General features: G+C 51.8%; 1 protein-coding gene across 3 annotated transcripts in view; it reads right to left on the bottom strand.

Moving 5' to 3' along the window:
• EPHB1 (EPH receptor B1) overlaps nt 1–21,370 on the bottom strand; it is an 87,929-nt gene extending 66,559 nt beyond the window's left edge. For all 3 annotated transcript variants that reach the window (XM_087738916.1, XM_087738915.1, XM_087738917.1), the window contains exon 1: nt 21,107–21,370. Coding sequence is in view for 2 of the 3 variants with exons in the window: in XM_087738915.1 (XP_087595041.1) it covers nt 21,107–21,164 (58 nt within the window). In the remaining variant the exon portion in view is untranslated. The remainder of the gene's footprint in view (nt 1–21,106) is intronic.
• Between the last annotated feature and the right edge of the window lie 3,326 nt (nt 21,371–24,696).

The raw sequence follows: 24,696 nt of genomic DNA, 5'->3' as shown, positions 1-24,696 counted from the left end.
TGGGGAGTGGAGAGGTGCGTGTCGATAGCTGAACCTTCGGAGGGAGAGGGGAGACAGGAAGGCAGCCGTCAAGTGAGGAGCAAGGCACGCGTGGCCATGCGGGCCTCAGGTCCAGGGTCCAGAGGGGCAGAGGATGCTCCGCAGGTGGGATCTTTGGAGACTCATCCCGATGTGCCCTTGCAGAGCACAAAGCGAGCCTGAGCAAGCACCGATGGGGTCAGTGCACAGTCCATCCCCAGGACACATCCCCTGGGCAGTCCCAGCCCCATAGCACGACTTTCTGAAGGTGAACAACGGCAAGACTTTTTTCCATAAGAAAAGCACCTTATTTTCCCCTCTATTTCATGCTCATAAATGCCAAGCTTTCTTTCTACCCCCTCTTTCTCTCCTGAGAGCTTCAGCAAAATCAGCCCAAGGCAAATGCACAGCTTGGGAAGCTTCTGTCCAAGTTTGGTGACATTACCAGAGAAAGGGAACAATAGAGAAACAGAGCCAAGACGCTTTATTACAAAGACTAGTGCTAAATAACATTAAATGCTCTGCCCTCCCACAGTTGTCGCGAGTTCAAATAGAGCCCAGATTGCATCATGGCTTTCATCACTGCTACCTACATGCTCGTGGTTTGCATCATGCCTCTCAATGTCAATGGAAGGAAAGTCCCACAGGTGCCAGTGGAATAATTTGAGTTTAATTCTCACTATTCCCCATAAACAAAGGGGTTCAAGCATTTATCAGGAGGTTGCCTGAGTAATTCCAGGTTGCTCTCCATGACCATGCTTCTGGCCACAACATCCCACGGATGCAGTCCAGGTTCGCCCGTGCAAGGTTTCAATATATCCTGAACTTCAGACTAAGGTGGGAAAAAGCAGGAACACAAGATCCGTGCGGCTCTGCCACAGAGACTGAGGCAACGAGCTGCTGGGCGCACATTCCATCCAAAACATCTCTTCTGCGGGAGGACTCCCCATCTGGTTCCTGCTCCTAATTGGGAGGAAGCACTGCTGCTTGCCCCTCATGCCGCGAAGGAGTGAATGGCTGCATGGCGTGAACACTGTGACATCTCCCAGATGGTTTAATTATGGCGCTGGAGAGGTGGGCAGGGTAGGGGCAGGATCAGCCTCTCCCCTTTCATAAGCACTGCTCCTCTTAACAGTTTCCTGAGAGCACGAGCTTCCGAAGGAGCCACTTACAGTATCTATACACTTTCAATCAAAAATATTACAGCAACAACTAATTACGTCCCATCATTCCCATGGCTCTCTGCTTTTAAATAGTGCATTTTGCTGCTACAGAATGATGGTGAAACTGCTCTGGAAGTGCATAACGAGCTCTCCCCATCAATCTCCCGCGGGTTCGTTATGAAGGATTACGCGCCGAATAACAAACCCAGTCGAGAAGGGAGAGGATGCACTAAACAGCAACAAAACAAGTCAACACAAAACATTTTCTGCCTGTATTTTAAAGGAAACCACTGATGGTTTGGGGTCTGTATGAACCTCTCAGGGGAGAGGAGCAGCTGTGCCTGCTCTGCAAAGACATCTCAGCCGCGACACCACCATCCACAGCCACCAACCAGCGGGAGAAGATCTGTGGTGACCAAAAAAAACCCACTTTCAGTTGGAAAGGGAAAGAATGTATATATATCAGCCGAGGACAAGCGTGCTGTGTCAATTTGTGATGGGATGCATTAAGCTGCGGCCACACAGCACAGCCCCGGACCTCCTCCGGGATCTCCCGTCAATGGCATGGATTTCAGCGCGCAATGAAGATACATCACAGCAGGGCAGGCAATAACTTAATGAAGCTCAGATTTGGGGGTGTTTGCTCAGCAACTCTATAACAATTTTATCAATAAACTGCTGCCTGCTGTGACTGTGGGATGAAACGCTCTAATTACAAGCAGCAAACACTATCCATATCAGGATATAGTAAATTGAAATATGCTGGTTGATGTGCCTGAAAGCACCCAGTAAAATACCTGCTTAAATTTTTGCAAGCATACTTGCATACATGTGGCAAACCCAGCATATCAGGCAAGAGAAAAGCACAGACAAAAATCCCTTCACCAAGCCCCATGCCTAAAAAAAGTTCGGGAGGCAATGTGCAGTGTGGACCATAAGGACTAAGTCTCATTTACCAACAGTCGCTCCTCCCTGTAGACCACGCAGAGGAGACCCAGTGCCAGCATCTCCCCTCGATTTTTGTGCTTGACCCAGCATGGGTACGTGGTGTTGGACGAGCTCAGTTGGAGTCATACAATCCATTTATCATAATTCTACTGAGGAGAGATACAGTAAATCAAAGAGACAACCTGCCTGCAAATAAATTACAGGGAGGAGGGAGAGGGGGGAGGAAAAGAGAGGAAAAGAGAGAGAACTGCGGAGGGAGAGATAAGAGAGAGGGAAGGAAACAACAGAGAATTACCAAAAAAAACATGGGGGAAAAAAAGACATAGGGGACCAAATCAAATATAAAGATAAGAGAGAGAAGATAGGGCTTTCGATTCCTTTTGTTTTCCAAATTGTAAACCTATTTTAGAAAATTTGGGAACAAGTTTTAATCCACTGAGCTCAAACCAGACATTGGAGGCAATGGGAGAATCTCAGGATGGCATGTTACAGCTAACCCAATGTTTTCCAAATATAAGGAGCTCATTTGCTCCTGCAATGACAAAGTCATTTGCCAATATCATACTTTTTATAATTGCATACAGGCCATCGATATACAAAATCCACACATACTATATGCACAGATCATAGTCCATATGTAAGTATTTACAGATGGGCACAGATGTGTTTCGCAACTCAAAGTCAAGCAGCACCAAGGGCTGAGAGCGCACTTTAATGAACGCTCTAGCCCACCAAGACAGACACAGGCATCCCATTGAGCCCAGCTCCTCCACCATGCCACCACCAGAGGAGCGATCCAGGGCTGTAAGATGACAAGGCTATCCTTCATGAGAACGTTTTCCAGAACAATGTCACTATGCATTTAAATCCTCATCTTTGCTTTCTCGAGGCTGGGTTGCCAGCAAACATCACTGAACGCCACAGCCTGCCCTGAAAATCACCATATGTCAAGCTTGGCAGTTACTTGTTTCATCCTCTAGAAGATATGGAACAGGAACTCAGCCACCCAGGGATGGGCAGAGGCTTTGCCAGAAACCCTACCCTCCGAAAGGCTTGTGAGGCTGCCCAGGAGAAGTAGCACCCTCCAACTCGAGGTTCAGCTAAGTGGTGTGAGAAGGTCTGGCTTGAATGAGGGATTGCTTAGGCTGGGGATGGGCAATCGTCCACTCTTCACCATCCAATGCTATCACCACCCAGGAGCACACACCAAAGCAGATGAAGGCTGAAGGTCAGGAACCTGAGGACACTCTATCCCTTGTCACGCAGTTGGGTGGCTTTGGCACGAGCTAGGCACAGCAGCCTCACACCACCAAACTTCTTGGGTGGAGACCAGCTGGCTTGGACAACCATCTCACCAGCCAAGTGAGCAAGGAGGATCCAGTACCCCAAACCCATTGTACATCCCTAGCAGGAGCACAGCGCCTTAAGGGACGGCAAGGATAAACCAAACATCGGGGAGTGATGTCAACAGCTTTGTATTTTCTGGTACTTTTCTGTAGCTCACTTCTTGGTCAACAGCCAGGTACCAGCATTGGCTGTACATGGTACGCTCCAGCCAGGCTGAATGGAAGCAAGTGAGCTCACCCAAGAGGACATTCTTCCAGGAGCTCTTCTCTTGGGAAGAGGGGGCTTGATCTTCATCATGCTATGAGAAAGCAAGGAGCCCCAAAAAGAAGAGGGGCGAGGAGGAAGTAGGGTTTGAGATTTCCCAGACAAGGGCTGTGGAAGCCTAATGAGTTCAGTGGAAATGGGCTCCTAATCAACTGGGATTCCCTTGGAAATGATAGCCTCTAAATACAGAATTAGTCGACTGAGAAGACAGAGCAGCCACAAACATCAATAGCATCTGCAATCACACATGCTAGGACAAATTAAAAGGACATGCAGTCTTCACACCTGGATACGCATAGGACATTCGCCCATGGGATTGCAGGGGGATCTCCCCAGCAGCATGCTCACACGTGCCTTATGGCTACACTGTGCTTGGCTACAAAGCCAACCTTCAAGGCCACCAGCACAGGAGCAATACTGGAGTAGGTACAATAAGTTTTGCTGAACTAATGCACCAGACCTGTTCCCCTTTTCCCTGCAGCAGTCCTTCCCTGCTGGATTCATTTTGCCTTACTCTAGGATAGCACTGCCTATGAGGGCACCTGCCTGTGAGGAAAGCTCTAAAAATCAAAACATTTATCCTGCATTTCCCTACACGCCATCACTTCTTTAGAGATTCAGGATGAGTCTTGGACCACATTCTCCAGAAAAGCTTCACTCTCACTACAAAAACATACATCTCATAGAGGCCTAAATCTAAAATGCCAGTCGTGCTGTCAAAGAGCCCTCACAACAATAGATGCACCTGGCATCGTCCAGCTCCTATTTACTAGATCTTATTTTAAAATGTCAACAGGATTCTGCATGAGCAACGAACATGACAGACTGCTCAGACAGTGAGCAAGTGCCGTCGGGGGACTTGGGGTTAGAGAAGAGCAATCCCTTCGCCCATGCACACCTCCTCCCAAATGCAGCCAAGTCCTTGGTATTTCCCCCTGACACCAAAATCCAGGGAAAAGCCTCTCTTTTCACCCCAACAACCCCCCCGGTTGCTGACAGCCAAAGCCAGACTGCTCAGTCAAGCCAGAAACCGAATCCCCCCACCAAAATTAGAGGCTTGCAAAGAAAAACCCCAGCTCTGGACAAGCGAGCGCAAGGCGAGCTTGCCAGCACGGCCCCGGTGCAGAACCACTGCAGCCAGATTGATCCTGTATTTTTTAATGCAGCATCTGACACGTACTAAAGCCTTCAGGGATGCCGGCCAATTATTTTCAGGTGTAAATAAGAACCAAATAACCGCAACAGCATTGCTGGTCTTAGGATGCATCCTGAAGATCCCCTGCTTGTGCACTTGCGGTCTGAGGGGGGAAAGGGGGCAGGTAGGGGAGCGAGATCATAAACGTGCAGGGATGCTCTGGCCGCTGCTGGAGAGGACAAGCTCAGCCCTGGCCGCTGCAGCACAGCTGTCAGGGGGAGGAGGTGGAAATATTGAACCTCAAATGGAAGAAACTGCAAAAGCTCGTCAGCAAGCAGCTCCCTGCGCCGCCTCCCCTCCCAGCGCCGGCCGCCGTGCCGAGCATCGTCTCTCTGGTTTTTGCACCATATGGAGTCAGCTCACAAGTGCAAATGAGGCAAAGAGTGCGAGAGGCAAAGGGAAATAAATCTGTGCTGCCGCGGCAGTGCACGGGACTGCCGGCAGCACAGGGAAGCCTCCGTCAGGATGCAGCCGGGATGGAGGAAGGCTCTGCCTACAGCCCCTGGGGATGCCTTGGCAGAGAGCCCCATCGCCTGCCCAGCCCTCCCCACCGTAAGGCTGCAAGCATGGGAAACGGGATGTGGCAAAGCCAATAGGTCCCTCACAAAGGGCAGAGCACCCCATGAGCAGACCCCACTGGGTTTTTTTTGCTCTGGCCCCACGTCCAAATGCCACTTCCCAAAATGCCCTGCAAACCCATCCCTTGGCTCTCCCAGCTTTGCCCGGGACTTTTCTTCTTTTCTTTTTCCACTTTCAGATTTGGTCAAAACAGCCAATGGCCAGGATCTGTAACTATCCCGCATCCTCTCCCGAAAATTTTACTATCAATCTGAGCCATCTTTAGGTACGCATGCACATGACAGCTGGTCCGTTGAGTAAATAACAAAATGCGTTTGCCAAGATTTCTAAATACCCATTCAGGCAAGGTGCTGTACCAGCTCTGATGGGCCAGCGGGGTTGTGTTAAACCCTTGCCCAAATAAGCCGACAGCTACCAGCGACTGCAATCACCCCTTTGGAAGATGTTCTTCATCAATGGGGTATACAGTAGGGGCTTCAGAACCCCTCTTCGTAAGCCCTTGGTACATCATCCAAACTGTGCCAGGAGCAGCGGGCAAACTGCTGCCTGCCTCCCCCAGCTCCTGCCTGTGCCGAGGCAGCGCCAGGTCCTCCGTCCCCCCTTGTCCCCCCAAAACCATGAGCCCTGGGGATTCGTATTCTGTGAGAAGAGAGGGAAAACAAGCACTGCTCTAAGTCGACCTTAAATCACAAGATTTTGCTCAAGACCATGCTTACACCAAGCTTTTCTTGCAAGCTGCAGTGGCCGGTTGAGCTGCTGAGCGGCCACAGCTCCCACTGGCCCTGGGAGGCAAGGAAGAGAAGGAAGAGGAGGAGGAAGAGGAGGATGCTGGCAGGAGGCGCTGCTTGGCAGCCAGCCTGCCCAGCACACCCCTGCCTTCAGCCCTGGCGCCTGTGCGGGTGCAAGCTGGGAAAAGGCTCTAGCATGAGGACAGCCATCTGTGCACCGGGAGCCGCGCCAAGGCGGGTTCAGGGGATTCCCCCCCGCCCCCCGCCATCAGCAGGACCGTCTCCTTCCCAAGTGCACAGGTAGAGCTGACTTAACACAGGGGTGACACCTCACCAAAAAACTTCAGCATAGGGTTGCAGGGAGTTAAGCAAGGAGAAGTCCACCAGAGCCACCTCCGGCAGCCTGCCAGCCTGGTCACCAGCCAACCCCCAGAAGGTGCCTACAGTCCACCACGGGCGAGGGATGGTCCCGGCATGACCGGCCCAGCTCCATTTCACGCAACGCCAGCTCTGCTCATTTTTAAAGCAGCGCCAGTTGATGATAAAGTTCCCCCTAAGCTCAGCTCCATACCCATCTCTTCTCCTGATGACACTGACCCATCCTCCCTGATTGTGGTTTCCTTACTGAAATAAATCACTTTAAGTGCATGTTGTGCTCTGGGTCTCGTTACTGTTCATCATCTTCTGCGCAATGGAGCTGTCACATCCTCACAAATTCTGTCACCTGGGTGACACGGGAGAGATTTGGGAAGGCATGCAGGTGGGGAGAAAGCGCCTGCAGCTTGCCAGGGTACCAGGAGCTCCCCACCCCTCTCCTCTGCAGCTTTTGGATGGTGGGCTCACACCTTCAGCCCCATGCACCCCTCATGGCACAAAAACTCAGGAGAACAAAAGCAAGAAGGTGCAACACGCACAAGATGGGATTGTTGCACACAAGCAGCCAGAAGATGGAAGATGGCAGGAACGATGGCAGATGCACCTTGATGGCCAAGAGGGTCTTCCTTCAGCCAGGTATGTCCCTGCAAGGAAACCTCCTCTGGAAGGGGTGGCTGAAGCTCTCTCTCTTCCCCAGATTTAAATACCTAAGAGAGGGAAGGAGGAAGAGCTGGGCACAAGGTCACCAAACCTTCTCCAGCCCAGACCCTAGGCAGCACCGTGTTTAACTCCTCATCACAAACGGGCACTTCCAACTCCACAAGGTTCCTCCAGATTAATCCAGAACAGAAGATCACGGTGGCATTGCACGCAGTAAATTAAAACCTCTGTGCCAAAACCCCACAAGGACAGTTCAGGCAATAGCAATGCAAAGGCATCATTTGCCTGTCACATTGCTTTCAAAAGCCAAACACTCAGAAAGCGAGAAAGGTAGCAATTAAGGCTGCCATTAATCTTGTAGTGTCCACAAAGACGGGTCTGTTGTTTCTTTATCAAGGAGGCAGTGTAAGTGCCACCAGCTTCCAGATGGCCAGCGGCCCTGTGAGGCACTGGGACCTGCCTGGTATGAAAGGCCAACCCAGCCAGCACGGAAGAAGCTGCTCACCCATCACCATGCAGCTGACACCTGCATCCCTGCACATCAGCACAGTTCCCTAGGAAAAGGGGCTGTTTCCCGACGTGATATTTGGGAGGGTGCAAACGTTCGGGTTTCCCACCTAGTACACAACACCTATGTACAACCTCGAGCATGGCCATGGAGAAGACATGCTGCTCTCATGCCTTCCACAAAGTCAACACTTGCGTTTGTCCCTCTGTCTCCCCCATCCCATCTCAACTTCATAGGAAAAACACTCCTTGCTGCCCCAGTGACCATGGAAGGAGGAAGAGACCCCCGGAGATGCTGGAGAAGACCCCCGGAGATGCACGTGCACCAGGACATCCATCACTACCAGGAAGGAGACCCCAGGTGGTCCCACAGCCTTTGCTCAGCTCTCCCAGCATCCCACCCTTCCCCAAAAACCCAACCAGCCTGCTGCAGCCCAACCTGGAGACCCCACGTCCCCCCACCTTGCCCAGAGTGCTTGCACACATGTTCACACATGCCAGCACAGAGCACGGGGGGAAGCCACGTTGCAGAAATAACACAGGCACACAAACAAAAGAGTACAAGCCATTAATCTGGGTGAACCAGAGGAAATGAAATCATTATGTCTGCAGCTACAACATCCCGAAGAACAAATTTCCTGCCTGGATAATAAATGGATTCTTTTGTTTCACGTTGGCCCCAACCACGTGACTGTCTTGGCCTATTCCTCATCCAAAACATCTTGCTGTATAAATACCCAGACGGGCTCGAATTTCAGCTGCTAAAAATATGTTTTAATTATAATAATATATAATAACAAAAAAAAAAAAAATCTAAATCTACAGGTTCCCTTTGCCTCCTAAACAATCTTTGAAGGCTTTCCAGCACACAGGCAAGCAAACAAAAAGTCCAAAAGTTGCCAATTACAACTGAACAGCATAAATGCAATCTTTGAAAGAAAGACCGAGGTGCCCAAACGGCAGCCATGTGTTAATGCCCACAATAAATAATGCCTGCCAGAAAGAGAAACGATGGGTGCATCAGCATTTTAAGCATCGATGGCCCAAAAGTACCTTATAAGTATGTCCAGGTGCCAGGATAGGGACCAAAGCCACACAGCACACTCATGATGGCTCCTGACCTCCAAACCTTGGTGCTGTGTAGGCTTTCTTCTGAGCCAGGTTTTCTTCTAGTGGCTTTCTGATGCCTCACTAGGGTTTGGATTTTATTCATTAGATGGATGGGGAATGCAAGTTCTGGCCTCCCCTGGCTTGGCGAGGGTATTTGTTGGCTGTAGGAACTGCTCTGGGGGTCTCAAAGGATGCAAACCTCTAGGAGAGTTGTGTGAATTATTCGTTTCAACCGCTCCTTTAATCTGCAACTCCACCAGATCACTCGGTTAAAACCATTTTTGCATGTAACTACATATTTTGCTTCTGATTTCAGCTTCTTTTCGCTTGCCTTCCCAGCTTTACAAACACATAGCAAACGCTGCAACAAGTTTCAAAACAAGACATGGTTTTGAATCCAAACATCAAAGCGCCTTGGTGCAAAAAGTCTAAATTGTTTGGATGTTAAAGAGAGACCTCCATGAACAGAAACGAGCTCAAAAATCCCCCTGAGCTAGTGGGCAACTAGAAGCAGAAGATCCAACCAAGCCCACCACGCTCAAAGATCACTCTTACTGACTCAGGGTTGTACTTGTTCCCCATCACCCTGAGCATCCCAGCACCCCAAGGCAAAACTTCTTTCTTCAAGCAGAGGAGACCCTCATTTTGAAAGCCAGCTTGGTGCATCACACCAGCAAAACTTCAATTTCATTTTCCTTTGTGGGTCATGTTTAATTTCAATTACATTTTGGATGCTGGGGAAAGTGTCCAAGCATAGCTGCTGCCTCATTTCAATCACTTATCATTGCTGTTTCTTCAAGGAAGGGGGGGGAAAAAAAAAAAAAGTCCTTGGAAACTAAATATTTACACACCCACATACGCTAATCCCAGCAGATCCAAGGGTGGGAAGCCTATTTAAAAAAACATCCCTAATTACTTTCCCATTTTAAAGGGAATAATCTGGTGATTAGCTAGAACGCTTTACTTAAGTAATCACATATTTTTTGAAGAGGAATAATCTGCCAGTGTGTGCATACACAGGACAAGGGTTTAACAAACCATTTCTATATGCTTCCCTCACATACAGCTGCGACAGCCAAGCAGCACAGAGGAGCTGGAGGCACAGCAGGCGGTCAGGGGGTCATTAAATGCCACGCTCGGGAAGCCACCCCCAAGATGACATCCACCACAGAGGGGGACACCAAAGCCAGCTTGGCCAGCAATGTGTCGCCAGTCCCTGGATTGCACCCCAAGGAAACCTCCTTGCTGGGAAAATGGCAAGAAAACCCCCAAACGCCTCGAAAGGCCATCGGTCACCTTGCAACGATGCCCCAGCAAGCACCCACGTCCCTACCAGCAGTGCCACAAGTGGGGAAACGCAGTGGGTTATTAGTGCAACGTGCCGATTTACCGGGAGCACCTTTCAGTCCCTTTTTGCTGAAGATTTAACAAAGACAAAACTTATTATCTTATCAGACAGTAAAATGGTTTCTGCTGGAAAAAAAAAAAAATCTAAACAATCCAGACCAGGGTATGTATGCAAGGATTCCCAAGGTCCTCCCTGACACAGCAAAGCAAACAGCAGCTATTTGCTAATTAGCAACAGCCGCTGCGTTGCTCAAGGAAAGGGCTGAAGTCTTCAGGATAGGTGAAACTTTGATTATGAGACTCACATGGCAGATCATTTAGAAAGATAAAACCACGTTCGCTCTGCCGCAGCCAGCTATTAAAAGTGGAGAATGTTATTTCAGGTAATAAAGAGCAAGACCTGAGGACCAGCCTGGGAATTCAAATTTACAACTTGTATCAAATTCATTTGCTGTAAAACTTCACCTAGTTTATAAGTTTCTCACCAACTTCATAAAACATGTTTTATTATTATTGTTTTCTGACTCTCCTGCCTTAATAAAATTCCTCTCCCAGCCTGTGTGGGTGTTGCATTATAAACATTTGCACTTTGATTCATTCAAGACTGAAGAAAGCTTTCAAGGTAACCTATTAGGAATACTTTAAATGTTTCAAAGACATCCCAGTTTCCCCTGAACGTCGCAAAGATTTAAAGAAATAAATAAAAACATGCCTTGCCACAAACCACCTCCAAAAATCTGCCAGGATGGTGACTTAAGAGATCACATTTGGGAGCAACCTAGTTGCACGCCAGCCCGGTGGGGTCCATGCCTGGCATGTGGTGAGGAAACACAGGGGTTATCGGGGCACAGGGTAAGGCAGGCACCCACCCATCGCTCCCCAAGCCCCCTCAGCAGGCCGTGCCAGGGATGCCGCCCAGCGGGTCCCACTGGTCAGAGGCAGCCAGACCATTTCCTCACACGTTAAGGACCGGACCATGCAAAAGTAGGGGTTTCCCCATCCCCGGTCAGCCCCAGCAAGTGAAGCCCAGCGCTGGCACACAAAGGCAGAGCTGGAGGGAGCTCTAAGCAGCATCATTCTCGAAGCAGCCCATTTTCTCTGGCCATGGCCAAAGCCCATTGAAGTTAATGAGCGTCTTTTTATAGCCTTCAGCAGGCTTTCAAGCAAGCCTTTCAGCGCAGCAGACTCCCGCATGTGCGCAGTGGTGGCAGCCGTTTCAGTAATAACCCACGCACAGTGCAAGGAGGGATAATAAAAGCCAATTTTTAGAAAGTAGAAAGATACCGAACAACTAGCTCGGGACCTTACAGCTCTCACCAGCCTACATCCACCTCCTCTTCTCCACAAGGTCAGCTTCAGCATCTGTGGGGCAGGGAGGGGAGGGGGGGGAGCATCGCCAGCCGATGGCCAGAGCTCAGGAGGGCCCTACCTGAGATAGGTCCAAAGAAAAAGGCATTGGTGCCTTTAATTCCTGCACAGCTGATGCTTTTCTCCATTTCAGTGAGCAAGAGTAAGGTTACCTGGTGCAATGCACGTGGCTCAAGGAGCCACACGTCCCTCTCCAGGAAACAGAGCATAGAGCTGATCCTCCTACATTTTATTAAACCAGAAAATACCGCTTCACAGCTTCGTATCTGGTCCCAATAACATCATTATATGTGACCTCACAGTCCCTCTGTCAAGAGCCTGATGGGCTCAAACGCCTTAGACCCCCACCAGCAATTTCATCTCAAGGGGCAAAGCACAGACAGCAAAGGCCACACATCTCCAGGGGGTTCACCCGCTTGTGTGAAGCTTATGGACAGCTTCAGCCAAACCCCATGGGCTGGGGAGCAGCTCTGTGCATCTCAGGCTCGCTTGCAGCCAGGTCGTGCCCATAATTTCCAGCACTCAATAAAGGATGTAAAGACCCAACATCACTGATTTAAAAATAACTACGGCAGAAGTGCAGGGATGGAGCGGCCACACAGTGAGGGCATCTCCCTGCTGCTACGCACCGCAGGTGAACAACACCTATGGAGCAACCTCATTGGCATCACGGGCACACTACGCGAGGCAAAGGTCCCGAATTAGTCAAAAACATCGTAAGAATTTCTGACAACACACCAGTGATCTTGAAAAGCAAATTTTTCACTTTTCAAACACATTTGTTTCAAATGAAAAGCGAGCTGATGCCTCATGGAGCACTTTGAGAGCATGCCAGTCCTGCTCTGTCCCTATGTGTCCATCTCATTCCTTGGGAATTTGGAAATGTGAAGCTACATAAATAAATAAATAAATAAATAGATAGATAAATAAATAAATAAAGTGCCCAGCCACCTACCAAGGCCAGCCCCCAGCTATTTCTTCAGACTACCCTAGCCTGTCCCCAGTACATCAGGCTGCTCCCCTCCCAGCTCCCCCCAGATGGAGGGCAGCAGGCTGCCCAGCAGGACCAGAGCAGACCCCTGCAGCTGGCCCCATTCTCCTCCTGCCTCCCGAGGACAGCGTTTCCTTTTCAACTCTTCTGCTGGGTTCCTGGTTTTCCTGGTGAAGATGTAATTCACACCCCTTCGCCTCTTCTGCGGTGATTTAATGTCTTTTGAGCAAAAAGCAATTATCCTCATATCAACAGGACCCTAGCGAGGATGATAATGAGTCGGCTCTGACCCTGCGGCTACGGAAGCAGCTGAAGCAAGTGGAGGCCTCTAGTAATCAAGGGCCCATCCCTGGCCTCTGATTGCAAAGAAAGAAATTAAAGAACGTCCATAAAACTTCAGTCGTTGCTGTTTCCTGCTCCATTCCTCCACCCATGACAAGGTTTTAGCACCAGGAAAAAGGGGACCAACACCAGCCCCAGGCCCTTCTTGCTTTGCCACCAAGGTGCATTTTGCGTGTTGCTTGCCGGCTCACCCGCAGCACCCCGTGGCAGGGAGCAGGCACGGGGGGATTGATCTTGTGCTCAAAAGAAGACACTGCAGCCCTGTTTTCCCAGGTTTTGGGGCTCAAGGAGAAGCACCCCCCCATCCAGAGTTGAGCCTGGAAGGTGACCTGCCCTGCACTGGGACTGGCATGCAAGGCTGGGCAAAAAAAGGTGTCCCCATGCTTTGCCCTGCAAACAGAAATAAAATAGGAAAAGGAAGGCAAAGATGTGGACATGCAACAGGTCTTGGGCTTTGCAGGACTGGAGAGGCTCCCCGGGAGATGGCAGAGCCAGGAGCAGAGAGCATCTACTGCTGCTAAGCAGCAGGGCAGTGGGCTGAGCTGCCCTTCCCCTCAAAAAAATAGATATATAGCCAGGCAAAGACACGAAAACCTAGCTGTGTTCAAAGCAATCCAAGGAAGATGCCGGTTGGGTTTGAATAATCCAAAACTTGGTGCCCAGTTGCTGCCAGGTTGCAGCACACAGGGTACCAGCACATCGGAGAGGTGGGCAGGATGCAAGGACTTTTCGGGAGAAAATATCATGAAAAAATCCTTTAAAGTCATGACGAAGCCCCCATCTGGGATGGGAGGAAACAGCCTAAAAGCGAGGATTTCCACAGCCTCTTACCTATTCCCAGCCACCACTTTTATTTGCTGCATAACAAATTAAAGCTTAATCAGCTTCAAGCACCAGTAACACTGACTGGATGCCTCCCAAATATTAAACGATTTTCTCACTACACTAACAAGCACATACCTGTGGCTTTACTAATCCCTAATTACTTGGCATGGCTATTTCCAAATTAAAAAAAAAAAAAAAAGAAAAAAGAAAAAAACCAACACAAAATAAACTTAATACTGTAAAAAAAAAAAACCAACAAGATAAACTTAATACTATATTTTTTTTCTCCCCCCATCTGCAAAGACCTTGAAAGGAGTCCACCTGCTTATTAAGGGGTACAACTTAGAAGAGAAAACAAGCAAATTACAATAATTATCTAAAACCACTCCTAAACCTCTCCGCTTCCAGGCAACCGCTTGCCATCACCTTCCACCTGCCCCGAAAGCAGACGTCATGAAGATGCCGGCCACGAGGATGCTCTGGGGCTCCTCTCCTCCCCCAGGAGCATCCTGCCTGCCAGGTTTAGGTTGGAAGAAGTGAGGCTGAAGGAAAGTCATCTTCCTCAGCCAGGGCTCGGCACAGAGCCCCTTCCCCTTTGAACTGTTGCCTCTGTGATTTTTCACCGCGGGGCTCCCAGCAGGAACTTATTAAAGCCAGACCAAAGCACGTATGCTTTAATAGTAATTAGGTCACCCTGGGTTGTGGGCTTAGCAGGCAAAACTATAATTATTTAGAAACATCAAGTTTAAATGCCAAAGAGTCTTACTGGAGCTGAGCTAATTAACCAATTTCAACTGAGTAACTGATTAGCTTAAAAGAAAAAAGAAAAATCAATGATCATAGGCAAAAACATTTTCTTTTAACAGGTTGTTTTCTTGCAGCAATTCTCAATTGCACAAAAGGAGACCAACAACCCCCACTAACCAAATATTATTGTAATTAAATATTCAACAGAAAGCCTCTTCAATTATTCAAAAGACTGATAACACTTGTTTATAATTGGGGTGGTGGGAGAGGTTTCCAGAAGCAGGGATTTTGTACATCATTGGGCTCCAGTCGCAGATGCAAACTCACACAGGCAGACGGGTCATGGCATCAGCACACAGAGCTGACTCCGGCATGGCTCCGGCCACCGCTCCCATCCCTCCTGCACATACTGAACTCGGGGGAGACGGATGCTTTCCAGCCCAGACGTGAGAAAACAGACCATATGGTCCACACACTTTCTGGATTTTTGTTATTAGACCAAAAATTTAGGGGACTAATGGCCAGTTTCCAGGTTTCACACCATTTTCCGATGGTAGCATTACTCCTCCGGCAGAGAACCAGGAGGAAAAGCAGACCCTGGTGTATCATTATAATTCACTAAGCGGCATTACCATAGGAAATTACAAATTAGCTTTTCAGTAAAGGATACGGGGATATTTAGATTAGCTATAGAGAAACTACAGAACCTTTCAGTCCATTTATCAAAGCTCTCATAGCTCCAACTTCCAGGGAAATGAAACAATAATAAATATTGAGCAGGGAAAGTTAATCTCCGCTGAACGGGCTTTAATAATTCAAAAGTTATGAGAAATAAATAAATAAAGCACAGACCCTTTAGCTCCTACAAACACATGTCCTGTTTTTTTCATCATTTCTCATGATGTGACTTTGTGGAAAATGGATGGTGACCAAAAAAAAAAAAAAAAAAAAATCAGCTGTGGCTGGGAGTAACCACATTTACAGTGCAGAAGGGAGAGTCCATCCACATCTGCCACTTATCTGGAAAGCTGTAGAGCTGAGTTGGGCAAGAGTTTGCTCTCATTGTCCCCAAGGAAAGGGCTGTGTTGCCTCTACCTGCTACTGGGTGGTGTCTGCATCAGCCCTGTGCCCACTCCCCCCCCTGCACGCTCCCAAGCAGCCTCTCAAGCCGCTCGCTTTTGGAAAGACTGTATTTTTAGCCCCTAAAAGCTGGACTGTGCAATAACCAGCTCAGTGTTCCGGGCCACCTGAGGTCCCAGTTCTCTCCTGATGCTACTCTGACATCGCTCCATCCCTTTCCGCACGTTTCTGCTCCTGCACCAACCTGCGTCGAGAGGGGAAGCGGGGAGGGATGCCAGGGGCTCAGCTGGCGGAAGCACCCTGCATTCACAGGTGGACCACGATGCATCTGAATGTCTTCTGGATTGACGCTCATTTGCCATCCCCACCACCCAGCACCACTTTGCAAGGTCCTCTCGGTCACCAGTAGACTCAAATTCCCATCGCGTGGGTTATCTGCACCACTTCCATCACACTGGCTCCAGCAACCTCCGTAAGCAACGCACACTCCAGCTTCCTGACATTACAACCGAGGCTATGCCTTCCCAAATTGTTACCCAGCAAATATCCAAGCTTAACATTTGCCTTGCGCAAGTATTCATGCGTGCAACGCTTGATAGCTCAAATGTTTGCAGAAAGAGAACAAGGTCAAATTGAAATGCACTTTCAAATTCTAATGAATATTTGGGGAAAACATTCCCTCCCCCAACCCCAACTATTTACTCGGCCTCGCTGTGCTGTTAAATGACTGCTTATGCCGACTGCGTCTATTTAGGGGGAATGGAGCACTGCAGCACCCTTTGGGCAATATCATACAAGTTTGGGGCTCTTGCATGAAGCCATTTCCATGCCAGAGTACCATGAGCTTGTATCCATAGCTGGAAGAGGTAGAAAAAACCCTCCTCAAGCTGGCTGGATCTGTGACGGAGTGGTACAGCACACACCACAGGCATTACAAGAAGAGCACTCCGCGAGCCTCAGCCTTGCTCCGAGCATCTCTTTCATCAGCCTCATCCCACAGCACTCCTGCTGCACCAGGGACCAGTGTCTCCAAGACTTTGCTGACCTGATTAGCATCCAGTTACCCACTGCCCAAGGTACTATTTCCCCTTTTTCACCAAATCTGAGTATTTCTTTAGCGTGCAGAACCCACCTCTGCTAGAAACATCTATTATTCAGCATCATGGCCTGGATCCAGAGCCAGATGAACACATTTGGGCTACTTCAGCATCAAACATCAATATTTTCTTCTGACTTTTAAGGCCAGTGGAAGGTTTTTGCTCTGACCCGTTGCGTCAGGAGCTGCACCTGGGATGGGCAAGAGGCCACCTTGCAAATCCCCCTGGCAACTCATGCCACGGCAGACAGGGACACTAAATACATGGGAGCACAGGGCAGCAACCCAATTTCCGTACAGAGATGGTGAGCAGAAAGAGCAGAAAAATAAATATATTTATCACAGAATCCACCTTCTCCACGCCTGCCTTTCACACAGCTCCTTCAGGGCCCTTATTTGCATTAACTGCTCCAAGACCATCTTCAGCGTCAAATAAATACTACTAACGACAGCCCAACAGGCAGGCTTTCCATTTTCAGTGCTGCTTTTCTGATCTCTCCATCATTGCCAGTGCTCGTTTTCATCTCTAATAGGCTTCCAGAGCCGTGCCGCCAGAGCACTGTAAGTTATTCAACTTTCAGCTGTGCTACGTTCAGGGAAAGTGAAATTCAAAGCTTTAATTAAGGCAAAAATAAATCAAGACCTTCACCTTAAGGAAGAAGACCAACATGAAATTCAGATGCAGGTGAAGTTGCCCGCGAGATTGGTTTGAGTGGGACCACCCTGATTCAGGGACAGCCATACCATGGCAATCTCCACCAGGACTTGAGCCACATTTGCACATCCCAAGGACAAAAATCCCCCTTCTCAGGTTTTCCAGCACTTTGTCACGCTGCATGGTGTGAGCCACCGAGGTCACCTGCAGCTTTGGGCCAGCAGGACCTTCGGAGATGTTGCCTTTCCTTCACCTCCATCTCCGAGCCCAAAGCACAAGGGAAACAGGAAGGGAGGAGGAAGACTGAGGCAAGGCATAATGAGTCAGTGATACCAGCAATTAGTCAAAAAAAAGCAACACAGGCATCTGCAGTCTCAGGCCCCTTTTCCATGACTTGACAAAATGCTTTCCCTTCAGGCTGACAAGATCTGGGCTCACTCATCATGCCAAGAATAAGGTTTTTTCCCCAGATAGTTTGTGCAAAAAAATAAAAGTAAAGGGATGGCTGGATACTAGCACTTGCAAATTCCCATGCAGGACACTAGCACTTGCAAATTCTCTCTTGAAGACTTATTTCTAGCTTCTCCTTGAAAACAGCTCTGCTCCGGGTGAAGCAGCTGGGCCAAAGGTGGAAGCCCACGCGGCGATGGTGGTGGCAGTGATAGAAAGGGTGGCAGGGTGGCCGCCAGCTCTCAGCCTGCTCGGCACAGGCACCGCTCCAGCGCCTGGCGGAAGCAGAGGAAGCCCAAAGGATGCCTGCAACAGATGTGTGTGTCCTGAGCCAAAACAGGAGGAGAGAGGACGCCCAGGGCGGGCGGCACGCAAGGAGCAGGAGCCAGGGACGTCACTCTCGAACCAAACCCCCATCCCTCGTCCTCTCCCAGGCTGCGTTTCCAGAGGCCAGGCGGGCAAGCAAGCGGATAAGCACGGAAAGCAAAACTAAGCCATATCCACAAGCACCGAGCAGGGCTTTCCACCTCACTCCCAGTGCTTTGCTTATCATGATGCTGCAAGCAGCAATACAGGAGATGGAGAGAAAAACCTCGTTTTTAAAAGAGCAGGCGCAAGGCAGAGAGATGATGGATAGGTAAGCAGGTAGGCAGATTAAATAGTGTATGTGGAGGAGCTGCACCAAAATGGACATCAGCCCCATCTGACCTGCCGACACCTCAAACTCCGACAGCTCCAGAGTTAAAACATATAACGTCGGCCCATTATCACCCTCTCTATATGCTAAATTTGATTATATTTGGTTCAGCTAACATGAGAGAGAGCACACAAGCAGCTCCTGAGTGACTGCATGGTGTGGGAAAGACAGAGTATTTTTTCCTGTCATCTTCTTGCATCCCTCTTCCTCTTCACAAGCCACAAAAAAACAAAAAAACAAAACAAAACAAACCTATAAACATCCAGGTGTCCAGCAGAAAACAGTCAGCTAAGCCACAGGATTTGGTAAAAATCAAGTAACCGTAACAAAACTCGGATAAGCGACTCTACTATCTCCAGGTTCGCGTGCCGCAGGCAATGAGTTAGCAAGGTTTTACGGAGGATAAAGAGAGATGTTTGCAGGCAGCCCTGGCCCTGACCCCGGCTGCATCCCCCTCCCCCTCCAGCTGGGTCCAGACCCCCAACTGTCTCCCCCCCACCATCCCAGCAAAAAGACATTTTGTCTCAATGGCTTATTTGGGATGCAGGGAGTCATCCCTCTCTCCGTTGCTTCTGCAGCCCGTGGCAGAGCTGGGCTCCAGCCGTGGCTTTGCCGTGCTGCCAGAGAGGGCTGCTGGCAAAACCAGTCTCGTGGCCGCTCCAGGGGGAAAGCCAGACCCCAGGGTAGGTAAGGCTCTAGGAGATGCCTCAGCTCGGTTAGAGAAACCCATGTTTTAATCTAGCAAATTCAACCCCCGCACCAGGAGGATCCATAAGATTTAAATAAGCTCCATAAAAAGGTGTTTTCTTTATACGACCACACCAGGAGACTGTCGCCTTAACTCCAAATCAGATTCAATTGCTCTGCCTCAGAAATTCCCCATCCAAAATTTTCCCTTAAATCCAAGATCTCTCCCAGGATACTATATTACTATCCAAGTAATTTCCTCAGCAGAGTAGAAATAGCACCAGTCTTCAACAGGTTCAGTCCCGGGCAGGGATGCTGGCTCTGCCAGCCCAGCACATGCTCCCAGGGGTGGCTCAGGGCAAGCTGGAGAAGACCCTGCGTGACACACGGACACAACACCCAGAAGCGCTCTCAGACAGGGACCAAGCCGAGGTCTCCCAGGCAGCCACGATTTCGGCAGTGCCTCAAACAGCTGACGCTGCAAACGCCAGCTAGCAAAGTACTGCTAACAGGTCTTGCATTTTCACGTGCGGTTTTGCGACCGAGCAAGCACGCGCCTGTTTGCATCTTGCTTCGGCGAGGCATCAGCATTTCCATCTCGAGGTATTTCTACGGAGATGCAACGAGGAAGGAAGCCCGAGAAAGAAGAAAAGCAAATGCCTGGGTCAGCCAAAAGCCGGTGGAACGCAGACACCGCAGCAAGTGGGCCTGCCCACCGTGATCCGGCAGGCACGCTTGTGAGTGGAGGGCAACCATGGTTCCCACTCCATCGGAGACCATCACAGCAGCATTTTGGCTCCTGAACGAGCTCTGTGCTGCCCGGAGCTGAGCCGCTAGTCTCCGGCCAGCTCTGGCAGCTTCCAGTTCAGCCGCAACTGTGCTCACATCAGCTAAATCCACCCAAGGAGGGGCCAAGCCCCACACCAGCCGGCAGCTCAGTTCTCCCACAAGACCGCGTGCATCATCTCTCTGCAACCACGCATTTCTTGCTGCCAACAGGCAAGGGGCCGCACCACATCCCCTTGCTCGCAGCCACCGCTCCAGCGCTGGGCAACCCCTGACACAAGCCCTTTCACCCACGTTGTACTGGGGAAAAAAGGAGGCAGTGGCAAAACGAAGAAAAAAACACAATAATATAAGCAATACTTCGGAAAGCCATGCTGGCCACAGAGCAGCGATGCACCAGCAAGGCGAGGCTGGGGTGAGCTGGTGGTCCTGCCAGGCCCACTGCCCAGAGGCTGGGTCTCAGCCGCGGGCGCCATCCCAGTGCACAGCGAGTCCCACGACCAGGCGGGTGATGGGGGAAAGACTAGCCCAGCAGCACCAACCCTGCTGAAGGGACAGCCACGCATCTGCCCCACGGCTCCACCAACGGGCCAAGCACCTCCTGGCCCAGTCCATCCCAAGGGACGGAAACCCCCTGCCCAAATCTCCTGCTCTTCCGCAAGGCTCCCCTGAGCTCCCACGGGTGTTGGGGTCACAGGAGGAGAAGGATGGCCGGAGGCAGTCCTCCGCACAGCCACGGCCCCGCGAGGTGTCCCCCACCGCGACCCGGGGCAGAGCCCTGCCGGGGAGGGGATCCTGAGGAGCCGCTCGTCCCACGCAGATCCAGACGGGTTCCCCGGAGCCGTTCCCGGGAGCTGGGAAACCCCCTGCCCCTTCCCGAGGCCACCCGCGACCCGTGGGCGAGCCCCGGGCTGGCAGCACCGCCTGCGGGCCGGTTCCCCCGGGCTGCGGGAGGACGGCCGGCACAACCGGCCGGTGCCGAGGGGAGCTCCGCGCCCGGCAGGCTGCACGGCGGGGGAGCCGGTTCCCCGGTCGGTGCCCGGTTGCCGACGCCGCGGGTGGCGCTCCCAGTCCACGCGTGCCGCGGTGGGCGCAGGGACTCGCGGCTCAGCATCCCACCCCCGTCCTGGTCCCGCCTCACCTTCCACGGCGGCCGCGGCGGCGGCCAGGCAGAGCAGCACCACCAGATCCGCAGCCATCGCCTCCCCGGGCCCCGCGCGTCGTTGCTCCGCAGGCGTCAGCCGCTACCGGCGGGCGGCCGTGAGCGGGCATGGGGGTGCGTCCGCGGGCCGGGACGGGGCAGGGCAGGGTTGGGCGCGACGGGCCGGGCCGGGCCGGGCCGGGCCGGGCCGGGGCCGCGGGACGGGACGGGACCACGCCGCCTCTCCGCGCCACCCGGGTCACATCGCCGCCGCGAGTGGGGCGTGCGGCCACGCCGCCGCCGGCCCCCGCCGCCGCCCGGCCCCGCCCCCGCCCCTCCCCGCCAATCCCCGCGACGCGCCCCGCCCCCGCCCCGCCCCCGCCCGCCAAGCGCTGCCGTCCGAAGGGGGACGGCGCCCCCTGGCGGCCCGCCGCCGCCGCCGCCCCCAACCTTTCCCCTCCGCGGGACCCCCGAGGGGCGGGCCCCGAGCCCGCACCGCAGGGACCCGCGGGGGGGGGGGGGCGCCGGCTGGCTCCGGCCGCCGCAATCCAGTTCCCCTCTTTTGCCCCCAAAAGGAAGCTGGAGCAAACAGGCAGCCCCACAGCGAGGCGGGCCCCCCTGGCCCCCCAAAACATGGCTGCTCCCACCTCAGGCTCAGAACGCAGCGGCCACACGAGTCAACGCGGGGGTCTTCTCAGCCTCTTGCCTTCTCCCGGCACCCTCACCGTTTGCAGGGCATCGCGCCGGGGCCCGAGGCGGGATGGGCACCTCGGAGCAGGGTCGGGCGACACCAGGGTCCCCAGCCCTCGGCATCCCCCTGCCACACCCCTGGCACCGCCAGCCCACGGCTCCTGCCCCGAGGCCACCCGTACCCCGGGCAATGTCCTAGCGCCCACAAGCCTTTGGCAGCATGGGATGTCACACCTCCGCAGCCGGGTGCAATTTACACCCGCAGCCGCTGAAAGGAGCCCTCCAGAAGGAGACTCTCCCCGTCCCCCTCATCCCACGCACCACACCAAGCCAGCTCTGGTCACCCTTCCCGGGGCTCAGCATCGCCCTTAGCTCCTCTCCCCACCCAGGCAGCCGCTTCAGCCGGTGCAAAGCTGACCCCGTCCCTCCCTCCTGCCACGTTCGTGCATCCCGGCGCACACGGGAGAGGGAAAAAAGTGAGGGCAGGGAAGGCAGCAAGGGCTCATTCGAATCACGGCCGCCTGCCTGCAGCCAGGGCTCGTGTCTGCTACCGCGGTGGGACCAGGAACCCCGCAGAGGTACTGAGCACTGGAAAATCATCAGCTTTTCAGTGAAAGAGAGCACAAAAAATATTCAGCGGTGCCACAGGAACAAGAGTTTTCTTTTGCAGTTGTGCAAAATATATCTCAAGCAGCTCCTATTCAGCTGAGCAAATAACAGAAAAAAAATCACCAAGAACATTCTGGCTAAGTTTTAAGGAAATTTTCTTTCATCTTGACAACCCTTCTTCATTTCCTTCCCATGAATATCTCAGCAATCCAGTTTACTCACTCAGAGGATCACAGAAAGAAAACTGTGAAGTAAATGTCAGTATTATTTGCATCTTTATCCAGTCTGCCACAAAAGCAACACCATGTTATTTATCTGATCTAGCACAACTCAGTAACAGCTCAAGTATAGAATATTCATGATGTGCAAAGCAAAAAAATGTTAATCGTTTGAAAATACAAGAGGCGAAGAGCTGAGCCTGTGAGTTATCCAGAGAACTGCCTCAGTTGGGTGGGTTTTTTTTCCCCAAATAATTGCTATCAACTGAAAAACTTGCATTCAGAAACTAATGTTTGACCAAAAAAAGCCTGACAATTTTTGTATGGGGAAAAAAATAATACATCAATATTCTTCTGATTTCTTTTCAGCTGGCCAAAGAGCTGGCTGCGCTGGGTAAAAGCCAGCTGTGTTTGTTCAAAAAGCCTTCTATTCTGTCAGCCTTGCTCCGTGTCTCTGAACACCAACGCTTCACTTCTCCTGTAGGAAGTGGCTCAGAAAAAGCCTCTTCGCCACATCACCGTCCGGAGGGCGGGCGCAGGAAGGCAGCAGCATCATGGCACAGGGCCACTCTTTCTTGCTCACCCGATGGGATCGCGGCCACTGGCCACCCCAGAGCCGTGCCCACCATCATGCCTTTGGAGGAAACTCCAAGGACATTGATTCCAGCCTTTTTTTGGGCACGTTTTGCTCCATTTTCCCCTCTGAGCTGGCTGTTGGAGGGAATCCTCTCCCACGGCACCCATCACCTGGTCCCCACCCCAGGACCAGAAAGCCACCAGCGAGGTCCCGTCTCGCTTGCTTCTCCCCAGGACCCCATGTCCCAGAGCTGCCACCATCCCCAGCAGAGCAAAAGGCCTCAAGCTCCAGGCACCAGCGGCATCACACTGCGGCTCTCAGCAAGCACCCTGCAGAAGGCAAAACCACCCCTCTGGGCCACGAGTAACCTCCAGTCCTGCCCACCAGGCACCCGTGCAGGAAGGGCACGGGGCAAAGCCCTGCTAAGAGCATGAACAGCCTCTGGGAAGGCTTTCGGCAGCCCCATGCTCGGTGAGCATGGCCAGTCCCTGTGTTCCCACAGCGTGCAGCCGGCAGCACATCGAGATGGCGGCGGTCAGCTGCCAGAATTAGCTCTGTCTTAATTAACAGCTTTGCCTTTGTTCTCTGATGATGCTTCAGGCGATGCCAAACCCTTTCCAGAGGATGAAGATCTGGGATCCCAGCAAAAGGAAACATCAAGAGTTATCATATGCTGTGGCACAGATCTCCTCCTCAAAAAAATCCCTTGAAACTGCTGTCAGAACCAAAGGTGTCACAGCCTGCGACTGCCCCTGTCCTCCCCCGACACACTGCACCAGCTGCAAAGGGACCAGCTGAAGCACGAAGATGAATCCCAACCAGGCACCCCTGTCCGTGCGGTGGCGGGTACCACACTGAAAGGAGGGCTCGGGAGGGGGTCACCCCAAATCCTTTGAGCTGCAAAGCAGCAAGACTGAGCCCTGGGAACCTGACACCTCCTGCAACATTAGGTGCATCACCCAGCAGGTGACCGAGGCACCAGAGCTACCACCTGACTCAGACCAGGGGGCTCGCTGGGAAGGTGCCTTTGGTGGCAGGAGGTCCCTGGCAAGCCACTCGTTGACATAGGAGCAGCTCAGAGCAGCACAGAACTCAAACAAGCCTTCCCCTGCGTTAGCCCTGTGGAGCAGAGGAGCTGGCAGGGGACACAGGAGCCTCTCCTAGTCAGAATAAGTGCACAGGCACTAAAGCAGCCATGACGCTCCAGGTTTATTTTCCAAGCTGAGGCCAGGCCTGCGGGGAGGGCAGGAAGATTGCCGCATGGCGCAGAAGCCGTCCTCAGCAGTGCTCTCGCATCCTTAATCCTGCCAAGGTGGCGCAGGCTGCTCCCAGCAGCTTGCCTGTGCATTAATTGCAGAGAAAAAGCATGCATCTACAGCGTCCTCCCAGAAGTCAGAGCCAGAGGTGCTGATAAATCCTCTCCTTGATAAGAAAAGCAAATTCCTTCAACTTTCCAGCATTTCAGACTTGTCTAGTGTGCTGCAACATGCAAGCCG

Source organism: Nipponia nippon, unplaced genomic scaffold (assembly GCF_047370975.1).
Source record: "Nipponia nippon isolate SJK-2023a ecotype South Korea unplaced genomic scaffold, ASM4737097v1 scaffold_7, whole genome shotgun sequence".
Classification (NCBI taxonomy): Eukaryota; Metazoa; Chordata; class Aves; order Pelecaniformes; family Threskiornithidae; genus Nipponia; species Nipponia nippon.
Note: the sequence above shows the minus strand (reverse complement) of the source record. Positions and strands in the feature narration are given on the sequence as shown.